The 15528-nt window shown below is 56.7% G+C and overlaps 1 protein-coding gene across 1 annotated transcript; it reads left to right on the top strand.

The window, feature by feature from the left end:
* Window positions 1–1690: 1690 nt before the first annotated feature.
* On the top strand, window positions 1691–13925 carry KCNK15 (potassium two pore domain channel subfamily K member 15). Its single transcript, XM_080405228.1, has 2 exons — window positions 1691–8002; window positions 11627–13925. Exons 1-2 carry the CDS (start codon window positions 7000–7002, stop codon window positions 12538–12540), a joined length of 1917 nt encoding a protein of 638 aa, XP_080261354.1. The 5' UTR covers window positions 1691–6999; the 3' UTR covers window positions 12541–13925.
* The last annotated feature ends 1603 nt before the right edge of the window (window positions 13926–15528 follow it).

The following is a 15528-nucleotide window of genomic DNA, read 5'->3' as shown; positions in this document are numbered from 1 at the left end:
TGCATGAAGTGTTATTTGGTTATGGAGGCAAAAATCCCCCTATAATGTAAAAGTGTGCGGTGCTGTGATGGCAACACAGTGCCGTGCTGAGAGCCCAGAGGAGCCAGGGACACGGACAGTCCTTGGGATGCAGCTCATCCAGGTGCCTGGGGGTGTGCAAGACCCCAGCAGGTCTGCAATACCCAGAGGGAGATGCTGCAGCCTCCCCAGGGCTGCTGGGGGAAAGCATCTTTCTGCGTACAAAGCAGGAACAGCAGTCCCATCACCACAGCCGCTGTCCCACTGCACTGGGCGGGGAGGTGGGGAACAGCTCTGGCAGGTTTGCCCCAGGGCCAGCTGCGGAGCAGAGACACCAACGGCACAAGGTGCACAGCAAAGGAGAGGGGCCCGTCAGCTGAAATATTAGGGAGAAGTCTGTGTTTTAACCCACCTGTCCACAAGGACGAGCATGAGCCATCTCCCCATGGCTGGATTTTGTGGCCACAGCTGGTGGTAAAGGAACTGACCTCTGGGTGGGCCAGTGCCTCTTCCCCCTCCGTGCCAGGTCTCCATGCCATAACTCCTCATGCCCAGATTTACTGCCAGTAGCTCTGCTTAGCCCAGATGGGGTGGGGGGGAGCAGACCCAGCAGCATGGAAGCCAAGAGGAGGGTTTATTTTCCTTTCCAGTGCCGCATGGGTGAGGAGCAGAGGGTGGTTCATGGATAAACCCGAGCAGCAGACTCAGGCTGGGAGCACAGCGCAGCATCCCCTCCCAAAGGCACAGCACAAGGAGGAGCGACGGATTTGCAGTCGCATCAGCCCCTGCAAATCCCAGGCTGGGGGACAGCTCAAAGCTCTCAACCTTCCTACAAAAGGGGACCATTCACATGTGGTTCCCAAGGCAGGAACCCAGAAATGGCCATGGCTGCATCTGTCACCCAGCCCTGTGTGGAGGTGCCCTGGAGGGATACCCAGATGAGCATCGCCTTCTGCCACAGCTCAGCACCTCAGCTCCCACCTGAAGGGACACTCAAACAAGGGAGCTAAAATCTAGCTAAATATTTCGGAACCCAGAGAAGCCTCTGGCTTATTTTCCCATGTAGCTCAGGTGGTTTGCCTGCCTCCAGAAAAGCCTAGTGCTAATTTGATTGCCTGTAACCGATTCCTGGCAGACCTGGCGTCCTGATGCCCAGAACAGCTGTGATTCCTGTGCTGCCATTTGCTCTGCCCCAGGGACACCGCACGGCCCCTGAGCGTGACTGGAAAGAAAGGGCCAGGGTTGGACCAGGGGACAAGCAGCTGGGCCAGGCACACACAGAAATATTTCTGCATTTGCAATTCAGAGAGGATGTGTCTCATCTCCCCAATTAATCCTTGCAGAGAAAAGCCTGGAGAGAAGCAGCTGGAAAATATCTGCATATAAACAAGACTTAGTAAAATCTGCAATCTTGAGGTGGAAGAAGAAATATGTCCCCAACATGGTGCTTGCACCGCAAGAGAAAACAAATATTTTCATTTTGTTAAATTCATTCCTCACCGGGAACCTGCTGTGCTCTCAGGCACGGTGCATCTGGGAGCATTTTCACAGGGTGATTCACAGCTCCCTCAGCTGGGAAATCGCTTGTGGCCCCAAAGCCGGAGCCGCTTCTGGCCGGTGGAGTCTGGCGGCTGGGACCAGCCTGTGGAGCATCACTAGCAAGGAAAGAACAATGCATCTTGGTGGAATCAAAGGCTGCATTGAAATAAGGTGGTGCCTGGCTGGGAAGCTCAGTCAACATCGCGGTGCCGGTTCCCTGAGCTTCAGAGGCAGAACGGGAAAGGATGTCTTGACTTTTACTAATAAATGCACTTTTCCCCAGTTGAAGTGCTGGAGCCAATTTGTTTCCTACCAGGTTATTTTTAGCACTGAAAGGAGCCATTTGCTGTAAACTGTCTGCCTGGGAAGCAAAGCCCCGGGGCAGCAGACAGGGCTGCCACAGCTCCCGCGCCACGAGGTCACCGCCCTGGCTGCCCGCACGGCCAAATCTCACCCAGAGCACGGCTCAGCTCGCTGGTGGGATGGAAGCCACCACCGTTCCTCCCTGAAGCACATTCAGGCAGGCACTCACGCGCTGCCGGAGCTGGAGCAGCTGCCTTCTGCCCCGGCCAGCCTGCGGTACCTGCAGTGGGACCCGCTGCCCTGCCGCTGCCCGGGGGGAGGAGGGTGCCACGGGACCCGGGCAGTGAACCAGCTACACCCTGGGCACTGAAGCCACCGCAGGGCTCCCGCCAAGGACCATGGTGCTCACCAGGTGCCACGTGGGTCATGATGTGCCACGCAGCATGCCAGAGCCCATCGCTCACCCAAGGGTGTCCCATAGGAACCCTACAGCAGTTCAGGACCTTTCCTGTCCCTGCGGTGCAGTGCCACCGTGGCACAGGCTGCCTTGCAGGACAAGGGCGAAGCTGTCACCGGGGCACCCTCTGAAAGAGCCTCGCATATTTGCAATTCATTCCCAGACCCTTTGCCCCTCCACCCTTGACCTTACTGGCAGCCCCGCGGGCTGTGATGCAGGAAAGGAATTTATAGCATCGCGATGCTGCCACGGTGGGAGCGGAGTCGCGCTCAGGATCAGGCCCCTCTCTCCATTTGGCCGAGGGTTTGATGTGGCCGTGTTTCTGTGGTGAGTCTGGTCGTGGCTGTGGCAGCCCATCTGCAGATTTACCTTCCCAGGGAGTGGGACTCTTCTCCAGACACGTTCCCAAAGCCTTTCTCCTTCGTCACTGGGGTCCAGTGGCTCCTCGCAGGGACCAGCCCACCCCAGCAGCGGCAGCAGCACCGTGGAGCCTCCAGCCCTGAGCCCCAATCCAGACTGATTGACAGCTCTGATTTAACAGGCTCTCAGCAAATATTTCCACAAATTATTAAGCAGGGGCATTGTTATTTTATATCTTTTATAGGAGATATATATAAAATATATTACATATATAATTATTTTATTATTAAAGCCAAGATCCTCAAACCAAATAAATGAACCCACTAAAGCTGCTGAGATCAAGAACTTGCTAAAGCAGAGCAGCACCTTCCCCGTTTGGTTGCGGTCCAGGCACTTTATGGCAGGTACTTTGTGCCTGGCCGATGTTCAACTGACAGTTTTCCAAGCATATAAAAAACTTATTATGCTGAAAATAGAGTTTGTGACCATAAACTGTCAGGAGCACTGTCAGCATTTCCAGCCCCAGTCTGCTTTGTGTACAACCACTGGCAGATGGGGCTGCCAGGGGGAGCAGGGGTGGGGAGGATGGGGCTGTGCAACCCCTTGCAGGACCCATTTTGGGTAGGAAGGGTAATTGGGGAAGGCTCAGCAACAGGCTGTGGGGTATCAGGAGGAGGCACAGCCAAGGTTTATCGTGGCTGGTCCTGGGCAAGGTGGTTGAAGACAGTCATACGTGGAGCTGTGCCCACCTGCCCTGGGGCTTGAAACCTGCAAGCCACATCCGTGGTGACCACACAGAGGCCATCTGCATTTGCAACCAGTTTATCTCTAATCCTTCATTAATTCCCTTGCTGAGCTTCCAGATTACAACACAGAGCAAAGCACCTGCAAGCCATCCACGCCACAAAGAGTCAGGGAGGGAGGCAGTGGGGAAATCCCACAGCAGAGAGAAAGCTGTGAGGTTCCTGGGCCTCCAGTAACCCTGAGCGTGGCCAGCGGGACAAAGAGAAGTTAGCTCCAGCTAGCAGGGGGATATTTTACAGGAAGATTTATGGAGTCATGGGACAGAAGCAAACGCTGCTACATCCAGTCTGGATCGGGTCAGGGACTCTGTGTCCACATCGCTCCCTGTGCCGGCTCACAGTGCTGCCTGGCCGGGGACAGCTGAGCCGTGCTTGGGGTCCCGCTCTCCTCTGGACAGCTGCAGCTGGTTGTTATTCGTATCTCAGCATCTAATCTTTTTTCAAAATTAACTAATCCATTGCTTTAAAAATATCCTGTGGCATTGTGAGGCTGTAATCTCGGTATTAACTGGCATTAAATCCAGAATAGCTGATGCTTTTACTAAGGCAAAAGAAAATATCTATTTGGTCCTTAAAAATAAAACAAAAAAAAAAGCAGAGCATGCCAGTATGGTCCCCAAGCTCCCAGAGAGCTGGAGCACCTTGTGGCTGAAACCTGGGGAGGGGGCTGACACCTGTCAGATGCCGTCCTTGGCCCTGGCTGCCCACCGTGGGCAGGTGGGCAGCACAGCCACAGGTGTGACACAGCTGGTGCCACATGTCCCACTAACGCTGACCCCTTTGCTTGGGGACCAGGAGCTGCCTGCACAGACCGAGGCAGCGCTGGTGCCCAAAGCAGCTTGAGCAAAGCTGGCGGGATGCTCCCACCTCTCCCCATGCATGTCGGGCTGTGGGACCGACCCAGACCCACACTGCTGGTCCCTATTTAGTGCCTTTCGACTGAGACTGCTAAGCAGCTTTGCTTATTTAAATCCATTAAAACTAGAAAAGCTTTTTAATAAATACCCTGCCAGCCTGGAATTAGTAGATGTGGGCCAATTAGACACATTAATTAGGCACTGGTTTAAACACAGATGAGGTTTGACTTTGTTTAGCAACCTCACAAGGAAGCAGCTTCTCAAAGTTCACCTCCAAAGAACTGAACAAACAAGATACGTTCGTTCCCCATCACAAACACCTTACAACAAAAACATATCACTTTGGTGTCTATTTTATTTTCAGAGCTTTTGCCTTCTCTCTGCTTCCCCATGCAATAAAAATGAGACATTTAATCTCATAATGCAACTTCTCACTGGAAATCAATGATAAAGTACATTATCTTGCCTGGTCTGGTCCTGCGGCTCCAGCCTGACCTTTCTCAAGCGCAGCAAAGCTGGGAGAGAGACAAAGGTTGGACGGACAGAGCTTCCCAGTGGGAAAGCATCAAACTTCCCTGTGCCTCAGGAGGGCCTGCCCTGCACGACAGCCATCTGACTGGGTTTGGTGTCGCTCATGCCCTGCGCTCACTGCATGCAGGAAAAAGCAATGTGTGAGCAGTAAGACGGCGGATCAGGCTGATCTCAGCACCACCTGAATTACGGAGCCTCCAGCCCCATTCAGAGCACAGGGCTGCACGCGTTACTGCTGCACGGTCCTGGTTCTGTCTGTGCCGGATTTGTGAACTTGGGGGGGTCTCATTAGGAGATGGATCCTGTTGCCATTTTCCCGCTGGGCAGCACGGATTCCATCGGGGCCTATGACCTGCACAAGGTCAAAGCAAACCCCCAAAGGAGAAATCAGTGACATCCCAAGCCCCCGTGGAAACGATCAGCAGCTGTTTCATTGTGCTCGTAGCTGAATGAGACCCTCGCCCGACACTGCTCCATCAATGGCATCCCTTTTTCTAGAGAAAGGATGTGCCTGAATCTCTGTAGCTCCCAAGGTGGCAGGGAGAGGCCATGCCGAGGGAAGACCCGTGCCACAAGACACAGCCAGGTGAGGATTTCTTCTGGGGTCAGGTAAAGACCTTGAAGCCAGGAAAGGTCATCCACCACAAGACCCAAAGAGGACAGGACTAGCAGAAACCACACCGAGGAAGCGCTGAGAGCTGTTCATACTGCAGGGGTGGAGATGGCCCCCCCTGCCCTAAATGGCCCCAGCCACAGGGAGGGTGAGATCCCATCCACAGGCCCCCTGTGTAGGTAACACTTTGAGACAGTTGTGCTCTACCACCTCTACAGAAGCACTGTGGGCTGTCATCGCAGACACGCGTTTGGAAACAAACTGCAGAGGATTTAGGTAGCCCATAACCATCTAAGATTGATGCTGCTGCTGAAGGAAACTGTGTAAGTAGCATGTGCCTCTCTTCACCCGCGGCTGAGAGCTTCTTCTGGGGTTTTGCATGCTTGAACCTGCACTGGCATGTTGGCCCAACATCTGCACAGAGCAACTGGCCTTGGATAACATGCTACAGCATCAGCTTAATGCTCCACATATTACCTGGAGACCCCAGAATTTGACCTGAAAGGCACTGGAGGCCCCAGAACCCTTCCTAAAAGATGTGTGACAGGCACCCAGTGATGCGGTCGCTGTAAGATCTCCTTTCTCTGTAATGGAACCAACAGGAGCTCAGTTATCAGCACTGTGTCCTGTCTTCAAGGTGGGATGCCACCACTGGCTAGTGGAAAAAATTACCAGCAGGTGAAGCGTACCTTCTCTAGCACGCAGCCTTCACATTGCCCTGGGTCTGGAGGTTTGATAGGACCCCAGGCCCCATTAGCAGGGCTGCAAACGACACCACAGAGAACACAAACCAGACACATTCCTCCAGCAGAGGCCTTTGCCGCCTGATTTAGGAGGCTGCAAGCACTACGATGTCGAACAGCAATCCACCGACAGCTTGTGCTGCTGGTGATGGATGTGGAGCCTGTATTTTTTCTTCAATAACAACTTTCACTAATGGGGCTGGCACAGAGGCTTGGCAAGGAGGAGGGAAGTGGCAAGTGTCCAGGGTGAAAAAGAGTTCACGATTACAGCGGGAAAGGGCACCGTGTCCCTGGTGCTGGCCATGGAAATGCAGAGGTTGGGGCTGGAGGGGGGGGGTCCAGGAGGGCGTCGAGTCATCCCCTGCTCCAGGCGAGCATCAGCTGTACCCAGAGCACTTTCTGCAGACATCCAGACATCTGCTTATCTTATTTTTAAACTCCCCCAGTGGCAGGGCTGCCACAATCTCCCCAAGCAATCTGTTCCAGTGTTTCACTGTCTTTATGGTTAAAAAGTTTTTCTTATGTCCAATTCCAACCTCCTTTGCTGCGATTAAAGCCCTAAGCACCTTGTCCTCTCCAGAGAGAGGTGAGGTGGATGAAGAAGGATGCAAGTCTGCTTGTAGGTTTGTTTCCCTTGTATGTTTTATTCCCAGTCAAAAGAAGGAGTTTGTTTCTTGAAGGAGATGCTATTTCCTGCAATGTACAACTCAGAGAAGTATCTTGCTATTTTTAAAAGTGAAATTTAAGGGTTACATAAAAGCTCAGGAAACCAGTAATGAGAAAAAGGGTCTTCACTTTGTGGGCTCTGCCTCCTCCCACCGCCATCCCCCTGCATGCTAGCGCTGGCCTGGGCTGCCAGGTGCCCCAGCGCAGGGGGTCCCACTCACTGCCCCCACACTGGGGGGTCCCATGGCCCCCTGTGCCTGCAGCATCTGCCAAACGTGCCAGAGAAACCAGCACAAACACTCAACCTGCTGGTCTCATTCTTTTCTGCTCTCTTAAAACTTTTGTGCTGGGCACAGCGGGCCAGCACCCCGTGCCCTGCTGCCCCGGCGGGCAAGGACAGAGCCCTCCAGTACCCCGGCGGGCAGGGGCAGAGCTCCCCGGTACCCCGGTGGGCAGGGGCAGAGCTCCCCGGTACCCTGGTGGGCAGGGGCAGAGCCCCCCGGTGCCCCGGCTGGCGAGGGCGGAGCCCCCCGGTACCCCGGCGGGCAGGGGAAGAGCCCCCCGGTGCCCCGGCCGCCCGTGGTTCCGTGCCCTGCCAGGGTCCCTGTCCCGGGCAGGGGGCGGCGAGGGCCCGGGGGGCTCCTCCGGCCGGGAGCGCGCAGCCCGGTGCGCGCAGGGGCCGGTGCGCGCAGGGGGCGGTGCGCGGGGCCGGTGCGCGCAGGGGCGGTGCGCGGGCGCGCAGGCGGGGCGCACGGGGGGCGCGGCGGGGCCCGCGGCGGGCGAGGGGCCATGCGGAGCCCGGGCTGAGGCGCCGCGGCCGCCCCTCGCCATGAAGCGGCAGAACCTGCGCACGGCCGCGCTCATCCTCTGCATCTTCTCCTACCTGCTGGTGGGCGCCGCCGTCTTCGATGCGCTGGAGTCGGAGGCGGAGAGCGGCCGCAAGCGGCTGCTGGAGCAGAAGCGCGGGGAGCTGCGGAGGAAGTACCGCTTCTCCGCCGACGACTACCGGGAGCTGGAGCGGCTGGTGCTGCAGGCCGAGCCGCACCGCGCCGGCCGGCAGTGGAAGTTCGCCGGCTCCTTCTACTTCGCCATCACGGTCATCACCACCATCGGTGAGTGCCGGCAGCCCGGCGTGCGCCCCGCCGTGCCCCTCCCCGCACCTCCCCCTCCCCCCAGCCCAGCGCCCCGTTATCCCAGTGCCCTGCGCCCCGCTATCCTCATGCCCTGCACCCCGTCATCCCCTCAGCCCTGCACCTCATCATCCCCATGCCCTGCACCCTATCATGGCCTCAGCCCTGCACCCCATTATCGCCTCAGCCCTGCACCCCATTATCCCCTCAGCCCTGCACCCCGTCATCCCTCAGCCCTGCACCCCATTATCCCCATGCCCAGCACCACATTATCCCCTCAGCCCTGCACCCCATCATCCCCTCAGCCCTGCACCCCGTTATCCCCTCAGCCCTGCACCCCATCATCCGTGCAGCCTTGCACCCCATCATCCCCTCGGCCCTGCACCCCTATTTCCCTCCATCCCCACACCTCTGCACCTCCACCGCCTCCCACACCCCAGCACCGCTGGGTGCCCCAGCCCAGCCCGCGGGGAATGCCTGCACAGGAGCGCCAGGTCTCACCCCTGCAAGGCTGGGACACCTCTCCCCTGGGACACCAGCGCTGACCCTGCAGGACCCCGGTGCCCAGCGGTGCGAGAGATGACCCGCAGGCAGGCTGGGGCCACCCAGTTCTGGGGGATGCCAGGGTGCTGCTGTGGCTGGGGCCATGAGATGTGACGTGCAGGTTGTCCCGGGGAGGTGGCAGCAGGCACCTTTGGGGCAGGCAGCTGCAGAAGTTGGCAGGGGTGGTAGGAGGGCAGAGGTGGGAGCCGCGTCTGTCCTCTGTGCAGTGCTGTAGCCAGCCAGCCGGGCTGAAGAGCTGGATGAGAACGGCTGGCTTCTTTGCCAGCTGAAAACTCTTAGATGTTTGGCTGTATGAGACCACTTCAGGGTGCCAAGGCAGCCACCAGACACCGAACCTCACTCTGCCTGCACGGGAACCTGCGGAGAGATGGGTGGCGATTAGCTTGGAGGGAAGGATTGAAACCCCCGTGTAGACACACTTACCCATACTAGAGCCTAACGTCTTGTTTTGCCCTGCTTCGAGAAAGGAACTAAATTGAATGAGGATTGCCTTTATTCTAGGTGAGATTAGCCACATGGGAGTTGAGCATTGTTTAATTAATCCACTTTTATTAATCCATGCACCCTGAGCATCCTCTGGGGGTAGACAGGCACAGGATCCTGTGCTCATGTCATTGCTTGTGCTGCGATTTCGGTCAGCAGGCGTGTTTTGTAGACGGGAACCCTGAGGTCGAATCCTGCCCTTCCACAGCCGGCAGCCACCTCCTCATCCACAGGACAGGGCTCAGCCTTACCGAGGGGCTTGGGATGTGTGAAATACATCTGGTGTCTGAAAGCATCATCCCGCAGGACAAGGGCTGGTGGGATCAACCAGGGTACCAGAGGTGGTGGAGGGGCAGGTACCCTGCAGGCTCTGCCCTGGGGGGGCTCCGTGTGCCCCCACAAGATGTGGCGGGGGCGTGTGTGTGTGTGCAGCTGGCAACACACGTGGCCAGCAAACAGCGATGGGTTCAGGGCACAGCTAGTGTCAGGCCCCAGCAGGAGGGTAGGATGGATGGCTTCAGTGAAAACCTCCATCGTCGCGTGACAGGTTATAGCTTCATTTACATTATTTGTCTGTGGAGTGTGACAAACAATTGCTACACTTCTCACACACCCTGTGCGATAAATCATCTCAGCCCAGGTGCCGTATTTCCAAAACACTGGCATGTCAAATCTCTTTATATTGGGCTGTGCTCCAAATCTCAGTTTTAATGTTAATGTAGCTGTGTTTACTCTTTCTAATTCCCATTGTCATTTTGAAAGCATCAGTCAAATGCTCTTTCAGCAGTCTCTCAGGGTACAACAACTGTTTTTCCACTTACTGCTCTTCTGGATCATTATATTTACCTCCTCACTGCTGTCACTGTATTATCTTGTAGCCTAGGACCTGATAATTGCCTTCGGTTATAAGCTTGGATCTATCTGGGGGGTTTTTTTGCCACTGCAGTCTCATGTCTGCTCTGTATTCTGTGAAATGTGGCATGCAGGCATTAAGTTTATCATTTTTGATTGTGTTGGTTTATGAACAGCAGAAACTGGTCCCTGCCTGCCTGCTTGCGGTTTAGAGCACAGCGTGGTCGAGGATAACGCTGTCCTCAGCCTCTCAGCCCTGCCCCAGTGCAGGAGTGTCCTGGGGCAGGAGGTGTGCTCAGGGGCCAGGGACAACATGGTCATCAGCCTCTGGTTGTCCCATCACTCTGTGCTACCAGCTTCCCTAAGAGTCTTGGAAATCCACAGTCATCAGAGGTGGAGGTGAAGCCAAGTCACAGCTTCGAACAAGACTGAGAAATAAAGAGGGTGTTTTTGTCCTTCTCCACGTACTTCACACAAAAGTCACACAAATGCGTGCAAAAAGTGAAAATATAATCAGCTGTTTGCAAAAGGCCGTGCAGCAGCACGGGAAGGAGCTGGTGCTGTTCTGCAGGCACCTTCAGAAAGGAAGTTTCCAGCCCTGGTAGTTTCTTATGGAAAGTCAAAAGAAAGGCTTGGATGCCTTTGGATGCCGTTACTCCCCACGCTGCATGACTCCCTTGCACCGAGTTACTCATCCGCTTAGGTTCAGAGGCCACCGATTTCTGTTAAGCTTTTATAATTAAGTGAGGTGCGTGCAGCATCACTGGAGTCCGGAAGGCTGCGGTGAATACCTCATTACGACTCATGGTATAATTGTGCGCGTCCTTGAGTCACAGCTCTGAAACTTGGAGCAAGGTGGGGAAATTAAATCTCAGAAGGCGTTCAAGGAGAACCTTGTCCTTCTTGAGCTCCTTGTCCCTGGGACAAGGGCTGACAGGGCTGTGGTGACTTAAATACTTCCCTGCATCTAAAACAGCACAACCCCTCCTCACCAGCAGTCTGGCAGTGAACTGAGGTCTGAGTCTCAGTGACACTGGTATAAATCCGAAGTTGCTCTGCAGAAGTCCCCCTGCTCCTGTGGGGACCAACCCTATAGCGCAGGGCCCTGTAGCTCCTGTCCCACAGGCCACGCAGAAGATGGTCGCACAGCTGAGAGTCAAAGATGCACGTGGTACTGGAGGGCTCAGGGGACAGTAGGGGTGGGGGCGAGTGCTGGGGAGGTGACGATGGCCCTGCAAGGGCAGTGGTGGATGGGCCTGGCTGGGTGCATACCTGCCTGCAGGGTCTTGGCCTCAGCATCCTGCGGAGCCTCCGTCCTCCCTCGCTGCGGGGATTCGGGCTGCCCTGCAGACCCGGCGCTGGCATGGCATCATTGCCTCTAAATTGCTTGTGAGCTGCAGAAGGCTCGCGGATCCCCTGTCGAGCTCTAGGGCTCCTCTTGGCCTCCATGACCTCATACAATCTCAGGGGCTCTCAGAAGAGTACCTTCTCTCTTTAGAGGCCAAATCAGGCTCTGCCTACATGATACTGCCACGTGCCATCATCCCAAAGGATGTGGCATCCCGTGGCCCCCTTAGCACTGCCTGCAGATCTGTTACCAATTCATTTTCCATTTACCTCCCATTCTTCTGCTCCTCTTGGTCCCAGGCCAGCCCTGCTGGAAGCCCCAGTGAGGGCTGACGCCTGCCTTTCCTCTTTCCTTCGCAGGCTACGGGCACGCCGCCCCGGGCACGGATGCTGGCAAAGTTTTCTGCATGTTCTACGCCATCCTGGGCATCCCTCTGACGCTGGTCATGTTCCAGAGCCTGGGGGAGCGCATGAACACTGTTGTGCGGCTGCTACTGAAGAAGATCAAGAAGTGTCTGGGCATGAGGACGACCAATGTTTCCATGGAGAACATGGTCCTGGTCGGCTTTCTATCCTGCATGGGGACCCTGTGCATTGGCGCGGCAGCCTTCTCTTATTTTGAGGGCTGGACTTTCTTTCATGCCTACTACTACTGCTTCATCACCTTGACCACTATTGGCTTTGGAGACTTTGTGGCTCTGCAGAAGAACGAGGCTTTGCAAAAGAAGCCCCCGTATGTGGCTTTCAGCTTCATGTACATCCTGGTGGGCCTGACCGTCATCGGTGCCTTCCTCAACCTGGTAGTGCTGCGGTTCCTGACGATGAACTCGGAGGACGAGCGGCGGGATGCTGAAGAGCGAGCCTCACTGAGGAGAGCCCGGAACAACATCCACCTCAAGCCGAAAGAGGACAGCCGGAGCAGCAATGCCATTTTTCTCCCCGTGGAGGACAGGACGAGCCAGATGAACCTCATCCCACTGATCCAGGAGGACGCGGAGAGGCAGCGGCGCCAGTCGGCCAACTCAGCGGCTGCGGTCCCCTCCTTCTGCACGTGCCTGTGCTACAGACCTCAGCTGTGCAGCAGCCCAGTGCCCTCCCACCCCGAGACCCTGAGCTGCCACACCAACCCTGTGTATTACAACTCCATTTCCTACAAAATCGACGAGGTCTCCCTGAGCACGCGGGGTCAGACGGGCTCTTCCCCTGGGAGCACTTTATCATCCAGCAGCCCTCGCTGCCGGCAACACCCCCAGCTGCGGAGGAAATCCATCTAGGAGCACGTGCCGAGCTGTACTCGGTGCTCAAGTCTTACTATGATCATAAATTAAGAACAGAGATGTCAGGTCCTTCTTACTGCTCTCATTTCTTCTGTTCCTCTCCCCTTTCAGCTGGCAGCCAGCCCCACGCAGGGTCCAGCAGGAGCCTTTAAAGCCTGTTGAGAAATAATCAATCCTTTTTTGCAGGCACTGAATGACATTGTTAGTTTTTCTTTGTTGGTTTTTTTTTTTTTTTCCCTCCCAAGTAGGTTCGAGTGTTTTGGTCTGGCAAGAGGTCTCGTGACGAGAAGGCCAGCAAGCTGTAGGTTTGCTTTCCCACCTCCCTGCTCCCCAAACGGGGGCATTGCTGCCCTCCCGCCCTGGCCACCCTCAGCTATGGCTGCTGCCAGCACATGCCTCTTGCTGCAAGGGCTGGATTGCACTTGCTGGGAGCGTATCAAAAGCACAGCCCATGTCGGCGAGCCCTGCAGGGTTGGGGACCTGTACGTTGTTCCTTGGCATGGGGGGCAGGTCAGTGGGTGCCACGCAGCAGTTTGCAGCTGGTGGGTGGGCAGGAGGGAGGGGACCCCTGCTGCCTGGCACGCAGGGACAGCTCTGTGGCACTGTACCTCCCGTCACCAGCCTGCCAGGTCTCAGCTCAGCCTCATGGCTGGTCAGTACTCTTGGAAGCTGGAGGTCCGTCCATTCACCTGCTTACCCACCAGCACACCTCACCTGGCTGCTGGTAGGTCCTCCAGGCTGAGCTGGCTGCTGGGATGCTGGGTGCTGTGTCCCATTGCCAGGGGAAGCTGGACTCCAGCCCAGCCAGAGACCTTCCTCGTGACAAGCCCAGACTGTGCTAAGGGCACGGCCCCAGGGAGAGCCTCCCCGAGCCAAACAGAGCCACTGCGAAGGGCTTGGCTCGGATGAGGGCATCGGCTAAAATCACCCTTCCCTTCACGGCCTGTCCTCCAGCTGGCAGCCCAGCAAGGTGCCTGGCCCTCGCCGCCTCCCTGGGGCTGTGCTCAGTGCTGCTGGGGCCATCAGGGGCAGGAGGAGCCCTCTGGGTGTGGGGTGGTACCCGCAGCCCTGCCTGCAGGGCTGTTTCCAGCTGGCGCTCCCGATGCAGCCGATGCCCATCCTGCCTCATCCGCAAGGAAGCTGGACCAGGCTCTGACAGCGGTAGGAGCTCTGTTTCACCACCCCCCCACCCCCCGTCCCTCCCAATAAAGGGACCTTTTAACTCTTAGGTCAAGCTGAAATACCCTCTGAGGGGGTTTGTCCCAGAGGAGAATCCCCTTTTCCTGGTGGGGAAGGCATGAGTGCCAGCGCCGGGATGGCCTCTGGGCAGGCTTTGCTTTCTCCTCCTTTTGTTCTGGGCAGTTTAATAAAAAGTGAATCCAGCTGCTGGTGATTGGTTATTTTTCACGAGGGGGAGCAGAGGGATGTGTCCGAGCCCCCAGCCCAGCCTGGCTGCAGGGGTACACCAGGGCTGGCTCCCCTCCCAGGGGGTGTGGGCAGTGTTTGTATCCAGGGATATTATCCCTGTGGATGTTTGCTGGGATGTTTGGGCATCGGAGGGAGGCAGAGTGGCTGTCCTCGAGCTGGGAAGCAGCTGGGTCTCGTTGCCCATCATGGGATAGTGTCACGGGGATGCCCTGGGCTCCTCCACCCGCCCTGGCCAGTGACCTTCAAATTTCCAGCCTTTTGTGGTGCTTGGACTTCCCTGGAAGCAGCTTTGCGCTTTGATGTCACCCCAAATCTGGGCAGGCTTGTTAAGACTGGGACTTTTTTGTTCCAGTCTCTACAATGGCAGGGATTTGGGCTTTGAGACAGGAGATGCCCAAGCAGGCAAGTACAGGGATGGGCAGGAGCTCTGGCTGCTGGGGCCAGCTGGCAGGGCAGGTCTGCTGGGGGCTGCCATGCTGCCTGGGGAGATGAGGGGGGTCCCTCGCCTGGTGCCTTTATTTGGGGGATGCTCTCTGGCAGGGCTGCCTGCTGCCTGCCAGGTTCTCCACCCCACTGGTGGCAGAGGTAGGACTTTACACCCACTCTTGGGGTGCGACATGGCCACAGTAGATCCATCCTTCCTGGCCCTGGGCAGCAGAACTCTCCTGCAAGGTGCTCAGCCCTTCCCAGCCTCAGCTTGTCCCCTCATCCCATGTCCTGGCAGGGAGCAGGAGCTGGGGCACGCAGGCAGGGAGGATGGTGCAGGTGCTGCTGGGCTGGCACGAGGGGCTGGTTTGTGACATCTCTGCTTGGATGTTCCCCAGGGCCCTTCGGGCATGTGGCATCTCACAGGCAGCGGGGCAGAAAGCCTCCCACCACCAGAATGCCCTGGCTGCAGCTCCCCCCACCCCCCGGGCTCAGCAGCTGCATTGCTTTGCACCAGTGGCCCCAAAGCTGGACCAGCTGTGTAAGCCTTGGTTTAAATAGAAAGGGGGAGGAGGGGCGGGGGGAGAAAGCAAGCTGTGAGCATATAAAATGGGCTTAAAAATGAAGCTTTCATTTGCTTCTCAGCTCCTCAGGGGTGTTATCTCATGCTGATCCCACCAGCTCAGCACCTCTGTTGCCCTGTCCCATCTGCTCCCATCCTCACCAAGACTGTCAGCCCAAGGCTCGGCTGTGCTGTGGGGCCCTGGCCGTCGGAGCTGTGCAGCAGATGCAGATCTCTCACCCTTTCCATGTTGAGCCTGGGACACCCTCTGAGTGGCCAGGATGGAGCCGGCAAATCTCACCCTCCATCCACCCTTGTGGAATGAAGCAGCTCTTCTATTCCTGCACAAGTCAGAGTCTGCGTGGCACCGCCTGGGTGAAACCCACCTCTTCTACAGCTGGAAGCAGAACAACCACAGTCCGGAGGCTGAGCCAGCCTGGCACTCTCCCTCTGGAGACAGTGTGGTGCTGCCAGTGCTCCGTGACTCCGTGACGGTGCCGCATTGCCCACTATGCAATGATGCAAAGGCAGGTGGCATGATGCTTGCACCATGGAGCCTGGCTGGGGCA

This window comes from Falco punctatus, assembly GCF_963210335.1.
Source record: "Falco punctatus genome assembly, chromosome: 10".
Lineage (NCBI taxonomy): Eukaryota > Metazoa > Chordata > Aves > Falconiformes > Falconidae > Falco > Falco punctatus.
The sequence above is the reverse complement of the archived record's forward strand: the minus strand, read 5'-3'. Positions and strand labels throughout refer to the sequence as shown.